General features: G+C 39.6%; 1 protein-coding gene across 2 annotated transcripts in view; it reads left to right on the top strand.

Annotated features, from left to right (window-relative positions):
• shc1 (SHC (Src homology 2 domain containing) transforming protein 1) overlaps window positions 1-15,163 on the top strand; it is a 57,247-nt gene that overhangs the window by 8,288 nt on the left and 33,796 nt on the right. Inside the window, exon 2 of one of the 2 annotated variants that reach the window (XM_066682666.1) lies at window positions 12,915-12,959. The exons of the other annotated variant lie outside the window; for it this stretch is intronic. Within the exon in view, the coding sequence (XP_066538763.1) occupies window positions 12,948-12,959 (12 nt within the window). The 5' untranslated portion in view covers window positions 12,915-12,947. The remainder of the gene's footprint in view (window positions 1-12,914; window positions 12,960-15,163) is intronic. 2 annotated transcript variants of the gene reach the window in all.

Below are 15,163 nucleotides of genomic sequence, written 5' to 3'. Positions count from 1 at the left end.
TTCAGTTAAAGTAATGGGTGTCTACAGCCCTAACCCTTACTAGTTTAATTTGACATAATCCACAGAGGAAGGCAGGATATCAGTAGTTTACTCTTAGCGTATAGTACTAGGTCTGTCCCTCAGTAGTTTTTTTGTTGGCTTCATATATCGTCCGTTGTGCTTGTTTACATAAAAATGAAGATCACTAATATTTTAGCCACCTGCTCTGTTCTGTTCCTGTGTTTTCTCTGGTCTCTGTCTCTGGAGACATTTGGTCAGTTTGTTTGAAAACTATATTTCACCACTGAAGTCTGAATATAAGTCTTAATAACTGTGTTTTTGCCAAAATTTCTTTTAAAGGGGTGTAACTGCATTATTATTATGCTATTATATTTTCATTATATCAGTGGCATAAATTGGTCTTAAAATGACAATAATATCATTTATCACGGGAGAGTATATCTACCACACAAAATGGCTGTCATGACAGGTCAGTGTAGTACACCTCTTCATTTGCCCGTATTAACATAAGCATTAAGATGGCCCCCAAGTGTGAAACGTAGCTTGTTTGCTTTACACACAGCTTTGTTTTTGGTCTAGATCTTTAGATATAACTGTGGGCTACACTTACGCCTACTGAAGCAGCCGGTTCGAAATGTCACTCGCTTCTTTAAACCACTAAAGAGATGTGGTTGGGCGTGAAAAATGTGCGCACACAGCAAATCTAATGCATGGCCATAGCTCTGCACCTGCAACCTGTAAACGGATTAAGCGCTGTATCAGGAATATCAATATGCGTTAGCTCTTAATTCTATCTTTAATTAAGTTGCAGTCAGCAAGGGACTGTTTATATGTGAGAGTCATTAATTCGCAGTCCACAAGAGGAAGCTTAATTTGCACAACAATGCAAAGCCCACATGCTGATAATGTGGTCAGGTAACGGTCAGTTAAATATAAAGTAACACTTGCTGTTAAACATTGCAGTCAGTTGGGTACAAAGTGATGTAAAAGGATGCACGTATACACTCTCTACGTCTCATGGAGTGTATGGACGCACAAAGCCTCTCTTGTTCTTTTTCTCCCTGCTCTTCCTGTCTTTCTCACCCATTGATAGCTCCTGTTTTACTGCAGAATAGGTGGTGGCGAGGCATTTCCTGCAAAAGACTTCCACCGTATCGCTTTGAGGCCCAGAGGTGCAAAGAGGTGCAAAGCTATTCTTCGCCTGCAAGTGGGTTGTTTGGTTTTTTGTGAGTTCTGCCTTCTCAAAAAGATCAAAGATCCGGTGTGTCATGTAATGTGGCTTTGTCTGTTTTTTGCCTTCACATATATGAACTTTTTTAGGCTTGAGAGGATGTTGAGGATCATTATCTTTGCTTCTATTTACCCATATAAAGTGTCTGTATGAGAGAATCTTGACGACACACACTCAGCTCACTCACATTATTCCTGATAGACAGTCTTCCAGCTGATCCACACGTACGCAGCGGCCTTCTCCTAAAGGTCAGTTCAGGATTGCAGGGTCAGGAGTGTGAAATGACCTCCCTTCCTCTCTAAGGATGTGAGGATCTTTTGTAAAGCAGTGGCTGCATTTTTTTTCTCTCTCCCCCCTTATCCCAAATATAGCTGACCAGTCAGGATATCTGAAGTTTCCAAAACAATGTGTGGAAAGTTTTAAAGGATTTAAAGGTTTTAAGTATTAGAAGATATGTAGAAAATATGACCACACGAAACAATGCCAGACCTGGCTGAGCTCCTCAGCTGTCCCCATAAGATAAAGAGTAAGAGACAGGAGAAAATCCAGCTGTACCCTTTCATCAGGTCATATCCTCAAGCCCACTGCAAGTAGATATTTGCTGTTGGTCTAATAGGGATGTGGTGCTGCCAAAATACCCTTACTGAGAAAAGGAAACGAAAAAAGAAGAATGTCTGTAAATTAAAGTTCTCAGAAAACCCACTGGCCACAGGCCAGGACCCAACATCACTGAATGTGTTTTGGATTACGTGGAACATGAGAAGAAGAAAGTGGAAGTGACTTCTAATGTTGCAGATGTTTTTTATATTTATTTATTTATTTATTTATTTATATTTTCATGTACTATCTTAATAACATTTTTAATGGACAGCAAATGCCATGAAAAGATTGGATGTTTGAGTGGAATTTGGGGGAGTACTAATTACTAAACTAAATAGGGCTGGGGCAATTAATCAGAAATTAATCGAAATCGACATTCAGAACTTCTAATGGACATAATCTTGTCTATATCGATTATTTGTATTCTGTTATGTTCCCACTGTGTGTTCATGTACTGTACCTTAAAAACCACGCTACCTAACTGTAGTCACGTGGTTCTGCCCCCTGTCTGTCACATGGAAGCAACCTAAACGCAGAGACCGACAGAGCGACTTGAGAAACGAGAGCAACAAGCTCCCAGCAATAATTAGAAAAAATATCCCAGCTTTTTACAGTACAAGCCTCGTCACTGAACAATGAGGTTTAAAAATACAAAAGCAGAATAATCGTTCATTAATCGTAAGCGTGGGACAATGTAGAATTAATCGTGATATTGATTTGCGCTCATATCGCCCAGCACTAATATGAATGTACCAGTAAATCATTTGATGAAATGTAGATCTTAAAGATTTAGGTATTTGATTTGCACTTAAGGCTTGGTGTATTTGATGTTCACTGTTCTGTTGTAAAAACTGTACAGTGTCAGTCTTAAAGGTTAGTCAGTTTCACACTTTGTTGAACCGCCAGCAACCACCGCCCTCATGAGAACAACTCCAAGGGGCAGATTTTCAGACAGGAAATAATTGTAGTCTAGGGCTATGTTTTTATCTTCACTGTAAATCAAGGAACAACGGTCTGTGAACCTGACCTTTTCTATATATCATATGATATTAAAGAATAAATTCTGTCTTCTCAGCGTCTGTATTTTAGTCTCTGATGACAAGCGATGTTAAAAAAAAAGTGCTTTTCCCGTTTACGAGAAAGCTGATTGTGTGGTTTTATTAACAAGCTGGACATTCTCTGTAAATCAATGCCTTGTTGAATGTTTGTTTGTGCAATTTTTTACGCTCCGTTTTCAAACAGTGAACACTGAGCTACGTTCATATTGTTAGCCTCAGTCATGAATTCAGATTTATTTTGTTTTGTGTCATTCATGACAATATCTATATAATCATCATATAATATATGAGAGTATAGATTATATCGTGATAATATAAATATAGCTTAGTCACCGTACAGTTGAAAGTTGCTCTTCAGTGGAAGAATTTGCTCCAAAAGGGGAGTGATTTCAGTCGTGTGGAGGCGGTTTGGTTACAAAATATCAGATATACAACAAAACCACTGTAATAGTAAGGTTTGAAAGAAGCATGTAACAACAAAAGTGGGGAAACAGAACTAATCACACACAACTAAAATGCTTTAGAGTTTCTGTTGTTTACAGTACATGCAAATGTTTACACATTTATTTTTGTTACTTCTGAATTTATAAAATTGTAATAAAATAAATAGATTTAATAAAAACATTATGTAATTAATATATTAAATTAAATATATATATAATTTATTAATAATAATAATACAACATTTATTTTGTTGCAATAGTGTGTTCTTGAAATTAATAAAAGTATCTTTTTTAATAATTTGTTACATCACCAAGAACATCGTTATCGCCAAAATACGCTGAAATACACTGATAATATTTTAGGGTTAAATCACTCACCCCCTAAAGTCTTGACAAAAAGTGGCACATATCTGTCTTTAATGTGAATGAATCTGTCTTTGAAATGGCAAGCACACACACGTTGGTACGTTTATGCAAGTCGTCTGCTTCATCACCAAAAACATATTTGTGAGGCGAATCATTGTATTAAACCTGGACAAACGGACGCATTAGTGCTCATGTGTGCGTCAGATTTTGCCTGGGAGAACAGCAAACAGCTCCTCAAATGTACATTAGAAGAAGAGAAGGTGGAAAAAAAAGCCTGTTGGCTTTTACAGTTGTGCAGAGAAATCAGCTGAACCCCAAAATGGGGTTGCATTTCAAAAGTTTTACAAAATTGTTTATAATCGGCTTTAAGTTTCACATATTCCAGTCGAACTAGTCCCTGTCTGTGTAGTAGTTTATATAATCTGTGAAGTGCACTATGTAGGGAATATGGCGATATTTGGGACGCAGTTTCTCCTGGTGAGCGCTGCTGGCAGAGGTGAAAGATCTAGACGCATGTGTACAGGCAAAACTACACATGTAATCTGATCTGACCATTCAGATTCATGCCGCGTGCTCACAAATCTGATATGTATTTGATCCAAGACCACATTTGAAAGTGACTCACATCTGATTTGACTGAAACATTAGCGCAAAACTTCACTTCAGTGTGGTAATGTGAACTTAGCCTTAAGTTTGCTGCCTCAGTGTTTTACAGCGTTTTATCTCTTTGTGCTACATTTGAACAGCTACATATTTGAAGAAAGTGTTGCAGTTTTTATACCTACGAACAAAAAAATCTATACATTCTTTGATATATGTATATTAGCATTTTAGTCAGATGTGAGTTATTACTCTGTAAGGTGAGAAGACAGGCAGAGTTAGTGTGTGTGTGTGTGTTAGTGTAAAGTTGCTTGTGGCTTGTCTTTCACATGTTGTCAGTCTCTGCATTTCCACATCAGAATCAAACATCACAAGGTGAACATTACAAAGCGAAATTAAATTAAATAAAGAAGTAAAGTATTTTTACACTCCACCATTCTGCACTACAGATGCCTAATACGGCGTTCAGTCAAAAAATGACATTAGCACCGTCCCAATAACGGTGGAACAAGGCGAGTTAAATGTTTAAGACGTAGTTTATCAGAAGGAGGAAAGGGAGATGGAAAGATAAACAGAGCCTGACGTTTCAGACTTTTTTCCTGAAACCTCCAGAGTCCATGTGCTTTAAAAGACTGCAGGTTGAGCAGTTGAGGAGTTAACTCGCTGTGTCCTGTTTTGTTTGGAACCTGTCAGTTATTCTCCAGCTCAGAGCTGGGTGTTTCATTCTTTTTCTGTAATGATCTACTTGCTACGGATCTTACCCTTAAGTCTTAACTGTTAGTAGAGGTGCAGATTTGATGGTATTTTATTGTTATTGAAGAGTCCTTAATAGTTCCACAATTCCGAGGCAGACGTGGGAGTGTATGCTAAAAAAAAAAAGACAATACATCACATGTTTTAAACTCATAAGAAATAACAATAAAGTGATAGGTGTGGAGCAGATGGCACTCAGTTGGCCTTAGTACGAAATGACGAAATGAACACCTAATTATTTAGTCACTTTCTTGAATATAGTTTATTATTTTATGGCGATATAACTGCTTTAGAGGGTTCAGCTTTACTCCCTGGCCAAGTGCATGTTTCTTTTCAAGGGTGCATTATTGTATTTGTGTAATTCGATTTAGCATGGTACACTATGTGAAAAATGTAATGATATTCATAGTGCTGACAATAATTGTTGTCATCCTTAAATATATTACAAATAGTCACTACATCTGCATTGTGAAATATACAGTAAAACACACCCAGTATCATGAAAATGTGTAAAAATAAAGTGTTATATCATACACATTATCAGACCCAGTCAAAAGCAAGTCTTAGTTGGTCACGTTCCTAATGGTGTGGTCATTTCACATTTTTAAATAATAAGATTGTACTGGTGAAGCATGATGATGAAATCTGTAACAAGAAAGACTTGAACTACTTATTATTATTATTATTTTCGTTCTTTTGGAAAATCCTGCAGTATTTTCCTGACCAAAGATGTGTCTTTGTTAAAAAGACTAACTGTAAAACTGAAACATGCACCGGCACCATATGGCTCTGCAATAGCCAAACTGAAATCTCTAGTGATGAAAGTAGTTTTAAGAAAACCAGGCTAGCATCTAGATTTCTTAATCACTGTGGCAGGATTCCCAAATTCCCAATAGTTGTATGGCATATTTGTGTGTTGCATTCTGGGTAATTTAGTGATGGAACACTGATAGATGCCTACATTTGAATTACCGTTTTTAAGGCTGCAGAACACGGTAAAGAACATATTAAATGCAAGTCTTAAGGAAGTCACTGCTTCAGGGATATGAAACTTTATTTTCATTACATAGCTGTTTCATAAAGACCTAAGAAAGGCCAATCCTAGAGGGAGCATTTTGTGTTTAAATGTTGACTTTTCTCTGCTGAGGCAGAAAGGGAAAGGGACTGTATTTTGGGACATGATGTGGCGGTGCTGAGGGCTTAAAATAGAAAGCTCACATGTTTGTGCTCTAACCTACTGAATGTTAATCTGCTGTCCACTTACTGAACATGATAAACACTCTTAAGTCTTTACCCCTCTACTCACTTCCTGTTTGTCAAATCCTGTTGAGGTTTCAAGATTTGCAATAACTGAGAAACATGGTAAATACTGTCAGAAGGATTTTAGACAGCCCTTTAAATAGCTGTGCTGCTCCTCCACAGTATTCAACAGTGTTCTGTGTGTTTCTGTGCAACTACATAAAGCACCCTCTGCACTGTGGAGCATTGGAGCTTTGTTTGTTGGAGTAAGAGTACAGCATCAAAATCATTTGTTTTTTTGATCCCGAACTAGTCCTTCAGCCTCAGTACCTGACTTACCATCAAATCCTCCCATAGTCCTTTTCAACCAAATACTTTGGGCTTTTAAACCGGTTAAATTCAGGATTGTTAGAGCCTTGGTGCTATCTTGTGGACTTGCCCACGTTTGCACCAGTTCTGATAGGAACCAAGGATACATCAATGGGGGTTGTTGAGTCCCTGTAGTATTCTCGTTATTCGATTTGTTTAGCTGAGTTTGTGAACAGTGAGAACAGTGGAGAAAAATAGCCTAGAGTGAACACACCTCAAGTCACGCTGACCACAGCCCTGGAAAACAAACAGATGAAGTAATATTTTACTGTTTTTAATGACCTTGCAATTTGTTTTTCAAATAAGAATTCAAATAGCAAACCGTTTTCCTGTTTTAAAACGAAAAGAACAAGACACATCAAGTTCGCTTATGTATAATCCAGCACACCATCAAGGACATATATAGCATACAATATAACAGACTGGAAATGACCCTGTCTAGCTACACTACACTATAATGCTTTATTTGAGGCTCTGTGCTCTTTCTTGAGCTTCGTTAGCTTAACACACCCATAGATGTTGTCATGGCTTGGGCAGTAGAACCTATTATTTATTTTGTATTTGAGCCGGGAATGAATTTTGTCTCGTTCTGGAATTTTTGTATGTTGGTGGAAATATTCCAAACAGTTCAAAATTTGGTGCATGAACAGGAACTAAATCTGTTCCACAGAATTATTTCTAAATCTCTCTTAAAACCATCCCAAATGGAGTAATCCAGTGATCCAGTATTTTTGCACCCACTGATGCCATTTTACATTCTTTTACACCTTATTATAAATTGTGACATGAAGCATTTCCTAACCTCTCCTTGAGGAAGTCCAGTATTCACAATAACCGTCCAATTAAACCGGACTAGATCTGAACAAATCCAAAAGCCCCATACTTAAATATCTATTGGTAAGTAATGGTCTTGGTTCTTGTTTTCTTAGTTTTGCACATTACTTCATGGGTCTGCTGGAGTGATGAGAAACTTTGGTTATGCTAATGAGAAGGCAATTTGCTCACACAGGTCAGGTGTTTGTGTGTGTGTATGTGTGTGTGTGTGTGTGTGTGTGTGCCAGAACACACAGCACAGCCCCACATGAACAACAGAGGATTTTCTTTCTTGATAGAAGTTTCTTTGCAAAGGTGAAACCACAAAGACAGACGAGAAACCCATAGCCACATTTAAAAGCTCAGACTGTTTGAAGTGCAACAGTTGAATGATGCTCTACTTGCACATTCCCGACTTCTCATGTACGAGAGGAAGTGCCTGTATTGTCATCAGATATAGCACAGGGGTTAGGACCTGGTTAATGATCTGCAGGAATTAATGCTGTGCTGTGGCCTGTCTGGGAATCTGGATTTTCCGCAGGAGTGGCAGGAGGCTGGGATAACGTTTAACTGCAGAGGTGGCTGCAGATATTGAGCAAGTAGAAAGTCCATTGTCCATTCCATTCTTGCAATAGCTTGACGCAAAATGGAATTTAGTGTCCTATTGCTTAAATATATCATGAGGTTTTCTTCTTTAGTTTGCACTGCTTCTAAGAGGCTAATGTAGCTTACAGGTGGTGGAAGCTTATAATCTACCAACTGCCTCAAATTGTTAAAGGCAAGGTAGGAGATTCTGCTGAATGCAGTAAAATAAAACCCCTGTGTTTGTGTTCATTCAGAAGCTCCAAGTGTTTTAAGGTGGAATGATAATTTTTTTTTTGTAAGAAAACGACTGTAGCTTGTACATTGCTGAAGTTTTCTGTAAGTTTTAATTACACAGAAACTCATTTGGAACTCAAGCTGTTTTTGTTTTGTAGCACTTTTGGTCTGGGTTTACTTTCATGCAGTTAGTCTCGTGAATTTGGAGTCAGTTCCAACTTGAGTAATGTAACTGTAACAGGAAAAACAAATCAATATTATCCACCAATGGAGCAGAAATAGAGCAACATCCTCATCTCTTTTCGTACTTTTCAGCATTCAATTGTCCAAATACCTGCAGACGCCATTGGTCGGCTCAGGCCAAACCACGGAGCTGCATACAGACACAAGTGCTTTTTTTCTAGTGCACAAAAATACAAGAGAGCTAGCACATAGTAAGGAAACGTTCTCTGAATCTTGATTATATTGTGAGCATTCTTTTGCAAAGTAAGCCTTAGCGATCAACTTGAGTTTTAGGGTTAGGAGTAAACATGCACACGATTTTTATCTCCCAAATGCTGCCGAATATTCATCCAGCCTTTCTTATATCTGATTCCAGTTTTAAGTTCACACACTGTGCCCCACCAAGCAGGCCGTGGGTGGTGAGGACAAACATGCTTCCTTTGAAACACTTTGTCCCATCACTGGACAGCCCCACGCACTTGAGGAGAGCACCAACTATTTAGGTCTTTCACATCAGCTGACAGACGCTGGCAATGGCTGTCCCTTTGTTGCCTCCTGAGGGGAGGGAAGGGGTCATTACACACACACAGAAAGCAAAGCTAATTGTGCTCTGCTGGGTCTCAAACTGGTAATATTCTGAAGATTGAGCCTGGAATTACCCCCGCTCTCTCTCTCATATCGTACCCTGATAGGTTGATTTAGCGTGATCATTGAAATGTGATGTATATAGATTAGAGAATGGTACACAGAAGGTGATTAGCAAAGTCTACCCAGAAATGAGCAAGGGGAATATCAAGCATACAGTTTAATATATGATCCACTGTTTCCGTTTTTGGAAAGTGTATTGAAAGTGCCCCCAAACTCACCTCACTCAGAACCAGAAGTTTGTCAAACTCTCAGTTCAGAAACTGTTAAACGGTGTAGGCTTGTTCAGAGAGTCTTTGCCAAAGCACGAAAGCTCACCTCCCACCTCTGTGGTTTGTGCAGATTTGCATTCGTCTCCCCTTCACTGGCTCAGATGCCCACACTAGAGTGAATATGTAATGAATGTGCTCAGTCGGATGTCTTGAATTCCATCCACACAGATGGTGCGTAGAGCAGGCCACCTCGGCCTAGTTCTTGCCCAACACTCTCCTCCCTCCAACCCTGCTATTACAGAGCGCAGAAAAGAATAAACTATGCAGACTATGCTGGATGTCCCTCTACTCACAGCCAACATTTTGCTGAGACACACAGGGCACCTCAGAGCTGCCTGTCAGACTGGAGTGTGGAACTACACAAGGCTGTTTTAAAAGGTTCATCCAAAGGGTTGTCGAGCTCACTAATGCGTTCATGACTGAAAGTCGTGTCCCAATTGCGCAGTTAGTACTTATTGTAACTAGCAGTTGAGCATGTATTATGTATTCTATTTACAAGTGTTTACGATTACATACTCAGAAATGGATTCTTTTTTTAGAATAAAGATGGACACTATTGTCCCTCTATTCAATGTGAAATGATAATGAGGTTCTGTCCCAAATTTTGCCCTACACATTGCACAGATACAAACTAATATTACTACTCACAAACAGTGCATGCCCCCTCCAGGGTGTATTCCTGCCTTGCGCCCAATGATTTCAGGTAGGCCCTGGACCCACCGCGACCCTGAACTGGATAAGAGTTACAGATAATGAATGAATGAATGAGCAAACAGTGCATTATATCAAATATAAATGCACTATTTTAGCACAGAAACCTTTATTTTATGACATATACTGTGCACTATGCAGTGTAAAGGGAGCAAAAATAAATTAATTAAGACAGGCAGACAGTGTTTTAGCTGCTGCTTGGTATGATCGGCTAAGTATCACGTCCTGAAGACGTCCTGAAACGGTGTAGTATGTTAATATTTTGTGTACTAGCCTGCCAAGCTCTCTTTTTGAAGGTTACTACACTGTATAAACTACATAGAGAACTACAACTACAAAAATATACACTGTATAGATTTAGTATGAAGTCCAAAATTGGAACACAGCCCAAGTCTTATCAGAAATGCTCTTATAACTTATGTAAGAAAGTATAAACTGTTACTGCAGCAAAGTGGGACAGACTCTCTATGAATACTCTTCATTTGAAAAGAATTGTTGGTTGAGCAAACTTTTGACCATATAGTGTAGGTAGCAGTATAATTGCAATGCCATGAAATTTGGTCTATTTGTGGCAGCACTAGTTTAATATCTCCTGCTGTGGTAATTCTGCTCTACACCAGAAAATAGCAAATGTCTTTGTGCTCCTCAACTGCTATTGAGACTTTTTTTTTGGACTGTTAGAATGGCTGTCTGTCTTTCAGCTCTAGCTGTGTATGGAGTGTGCAGACTCGCAGGAACCTCGCATACCGTCTGGAAGCGTATAAAAGAGCGTGCCGTCGCCGGTGTATGATGGTGTGCTGGGCTGAGTGAAAGAATACACTATTGCCTAAGGAGCACAAAGCATTCCCGAAGTGTTGCTGTGGGTAACCGTCTGTTGAAACTGCACTATTCCGGGAAGCTCGTATTAAAGCTCTGACCGAGCTTACAGGCTGGAACGTGTTCTTATTACTCTTTGTGCATGTGTGTGTGAGAGACAGAAAGACAGAACTAGGCAGGCAAGCTGGGGCCCAAGTACCCATCCCCCTCATGTCTGGCCATTCCTCTCATTCCATGGTGTGTCTGAGCATGACCACGTCAGTCACACATGCATACATAAGGACTGCAGCTATAGGTCAACAAAGATAACATCGTCAGGGTCATTGCATGGGGAAAATCTCCTTAAACCTGAAATCCAAACGGATGCTCTGATGTTTTTCAGTGTTCATACAATACACACAAAAGAACAGTGATTCTGGAACTTGCTGAAGACTCACCCTGGCGATACTTCTTGGTTCCAGCCCTGAGTACCTATTGGCACAAGCTGTATCCAGCCTTTGGAGGCTTGGGCCACAGATATCACACAAACATAGCTTTCAACTGACAGCACTGTGACGCAGCAAAAGAACCATTACGTACTAATTGCATCGGTATGCTATTCATCCCTGGTTTGAATTTCGAAGTGTCAAATTTGCATCCATATTGTGTTTACTTCCTTCACTGATATACAAACAGCATGCATTTTGCAAATAAGTCATAAGCCCACTGGGAATAACAAACAAATCCTGATGGCCAGGGTAGCCAGGTAGAGGCTAATAAATACAGAGATGCTATCTGTTCTTGAAGATAACAAGCAAGAACAGGCAAACATCCCACCTTCACAATACATCATCAGAAGTTTTCCTTGTCCTCAAACTGGAACGTCTTGTTTTAGAGACAAATGTAGCATCACTACAGGTGCATAGGCTTGTTTACAGGTGAGGATGAGGTCATAGTTTGGACAAAGTGCCCCTTCAATTGCAGGCTGAACGTACAAGCAGGACATAGAAGCATGACGCTGGTTAGACGCACCTGTGCGCCACACACCTGAGCCTTGCCTTTTGTCAGAGGAGGCTTTTTTCACACGTGAACCAGGTGCTAGTGAGAGGAGTGGCTGTAGTAATTCCTTTTGCACTTGAATGGCTAATACAATGCTGCTCTCACAGCCCTGAAGGCTCAAATTTAATCTGTATTTGTTTTAGTTAAAAGATGTTGCATAGACATAATAATCTAAAATGGTTTACATGCCTTATATACCTTACTCAATTAGGGGGAAAATCTTAGGGGAGCTTCCCTGCAGAGTTGGGTACATGTAATAATGATACCTGCACTGTGGAGGTCCTGTAGGGGTCATGATTACAGAAAAAAACAGTGGAAGGGAGCTAACAAAGTATGCAGAGCAACATATGGACTACAGTCAGTAATTGTAGAACTACAAAGTGCACCTATGTGGCCAGTCAGTTTAATATAGTGAATAATGTGTGTAGAAATAAGGCAGCCATTTTGTGGTTATGTCAGATTGGTGAATGTAGTTTTGAACTGCTGCTTTTTTTTTGGTTCTACTCAGGTAAAAAAAAAAATTAGGGAGGACAGTATTTAATTTTAATTTAGTGTGTATATAGACTACATTCTGGTGCCCCTGTTAATCCTATAAATGATGGTGTGGTTCAAGCCTGAGAAGTTCCTTTATACTTTGGTTTGTGACTGATAGCGACCTGGTCTAGGTAGGTAAGCTAAGGTAGGCGGAGACAACAAGACAGGTCGAGCCTAGCTGCTTTGTTTACTAACGTGACAAGCATCTAGATGTAAAACAGCAGGAAGGCAGCCTGGGTTAGCTTTATAGCTTTATGCTAAGGAAAGGTAAAACCTCTTTTTGCTTGCTTTTGGTGTAAAGCCTATGATTGGGTGGTTTTGATCCATGTGTAATTGTGTGTGTTAATGCTAATGCAAGTCTGTGTGCGCTTTGTGGTGTTTCTAGGGAAACAGGTACACAAAAGCAGAGTGTTGTCCAATGGAGTATGTGGTAAGATTTTCACACACACACACACACACATTTACACACTTCCTGTGGCATAGAGGCTGATATTTTTTTTTAGCCAACTCTCAGAACTCATCGGTTTATTCTTGCGTTAATCTCTTATGGCTGGTTTGCTCAAGCCAAGGCTTGAAGGCTAACTTCGTACAACAACTTGGCATTCTGCCAAGGTGAACATTGCTGCCTCTTGCTGGTATAAGCTTATTTATTTCTCCACGCGCCACATCTGAAGCTGTTGTGTTTACCTTTAAAGCTTAGAAATGTTCAATACATTACATAAATTTGAGGCAAAAAAAAGACAGTTTCAGTTATAAGTCACGGTGAAAACAAACAGATGTCTAACTATTGCTGCCTGCTAGCAAGCATTTTTTTCAGTTTTATAACATTTAATTCCATTAGTCAGTGACAGAGCTGTAAGTAAATGATATAGACTCTTGAGCATGAGTTTAACTCCAGTATAAAGCAGTTTATACTTTTAAAAATGCTCCAAAGGGTTCTTTGAGCAATGCCACTGAAGAACCACCTCTGCTTCCATAAAGAACCATGTTTGTTAAAGAGATGTGGGTGTGTGGGTGTGTGAAGAACCTTTTAAAGGAACTTCACATGATGTAAACGTTCTTTACCAATTTAAAATGTATTAGTGACAATGGTTCTTTATTGAACCAGAAGGGGTTCTTCTATGACATCGCTGAAAGAACCCTTTGTAGCATCTTTATTTTTAAGAGTAGGCCTCAAATCATCACTGACCTTTGATCATCAAAACAATAAAAATAATATTTATTAGATACATTGAAAAAACGTGACTATAATTAGCCAAAATTAGTCTGAAATTAGCTTTTCACTATTTTTTTATTCCATCTTAAATGATGTGGCAGTAACCACTTAGGAATTGAATTAAAATAAGGAACCAGCTTAAATTCTTGTTAAAAAAGATGCTAGTCACTTTCCTGCTCTGCCCACTGCTTTTTCAGAAGGAAAATGAAAGTCTCCTCTCTGCACACCTGCAAATTTGAAAACACAAGCATGCTTTTTTAACTCTCCGTGAGCTCGGATTTAGCCATTATGAAAACAAATAGGGGTGAATGTACAAGGAGGCTGGAGTAGTGACTATAAATACACCTCACCGCAAAGATCAGTAAGATTGGACTTTAAAGCACCAAAATTTTGGCAGTACATAAAAGGAACAAGGCATTATGTGTGGGACATTTCCAGCAGTGCGCAGTCTCCCATGGATAATTGCTCTGGAATAGAAGTCGCCAACCCTAGTCTTGGAGATCTGCTCCAGCTTCATCAGAAGTCATAGCTTGGCCGGATTAGTGGCTTTGCTGTTAGGTTTGGGTGGGGGACACATCCAGGAGGAGGGTGGGCAACCATGGCTGTAGAATGTCTCGAGTCAAAGGTAAAACCTCCAAGCTTAGTTTAAAGTTGATTTAAAAAACGTTGTTGCTGCGTCATAAAATCTGCGAAACACAGCTAAAAAAGCAGCAGTGTTGTTTTCCAATCTTTTCCAAACGTCAAATAGATACCCAACCTTAGATGCTATTGTTTGAACACCAGATTTAGACCAAGAAGCTGGAACTTATTGATCTTAGTTTCTGGATTGGAGAGAAGGTAAATGCAAACTTGCTTCCCACCCTTCCTTCAGATTTTGAGCGTTTTATTTGCTCTATAGCTCGGCGTGTGACTTCTGTGCAGTCAGCTTCAGTCACTTTTCCTAATTTAAGAGAACAAATTTCTATGAAAGGAACATCAGCAAGTCGTGTAGAATTAGGCAAAATGGGTCACCAGAGGGGAACCAGTCGAGCCTCTGAGCCGGCCAAGAGCAAGTACATTTTTGTGCATATCAGCACTACAGACTCTTCTCTGAAACTACACACACACACACACACACACACAGCTTTGCGCATTGCACATGTTAACATTCTGTGGGGAGTTGAGAATGTAGGTCATCACGGGCTACAATTTATCATAAAGTGTGGCTCTCAACTCCTCTGAGTCACTTCCTGTTAAAGTTGGGCCTCATAAGCCATCGCAGACACACTGCGGCCAGCTCGCTATTAGATTACACCAGAGAAAGCATCAGCCTCGATGCCCAGACACACACTCCTGCATGCACCAGGTGGAGGGAAAGCCGTCAGAAGTCTCGCAAAGTTGGAGCCTCATTCCAGAGTTGTCTTTTGTTTCCTACCTTC

Source organism: Hoplias malabaricus, chromosome 10, assembly GCF_029633855.1.
Source record: "Hoplias malabaricus isolate fHopMal1 chromosome 10, fHopMal1.hap1, whole genome shotgun sequence".
Taxonomy (NCBI): domain Eukaryota; kingdom Metazoa; phylum Chordata; class Actinopteri; order Characiformes; family Erythrinidae; genus Hoplias; species Hoplias malabaricus.
Note: the sequence above shows the minus strand (reverse complement) of the source record. Positions and strands in the feature narration are given on the sequence as shown.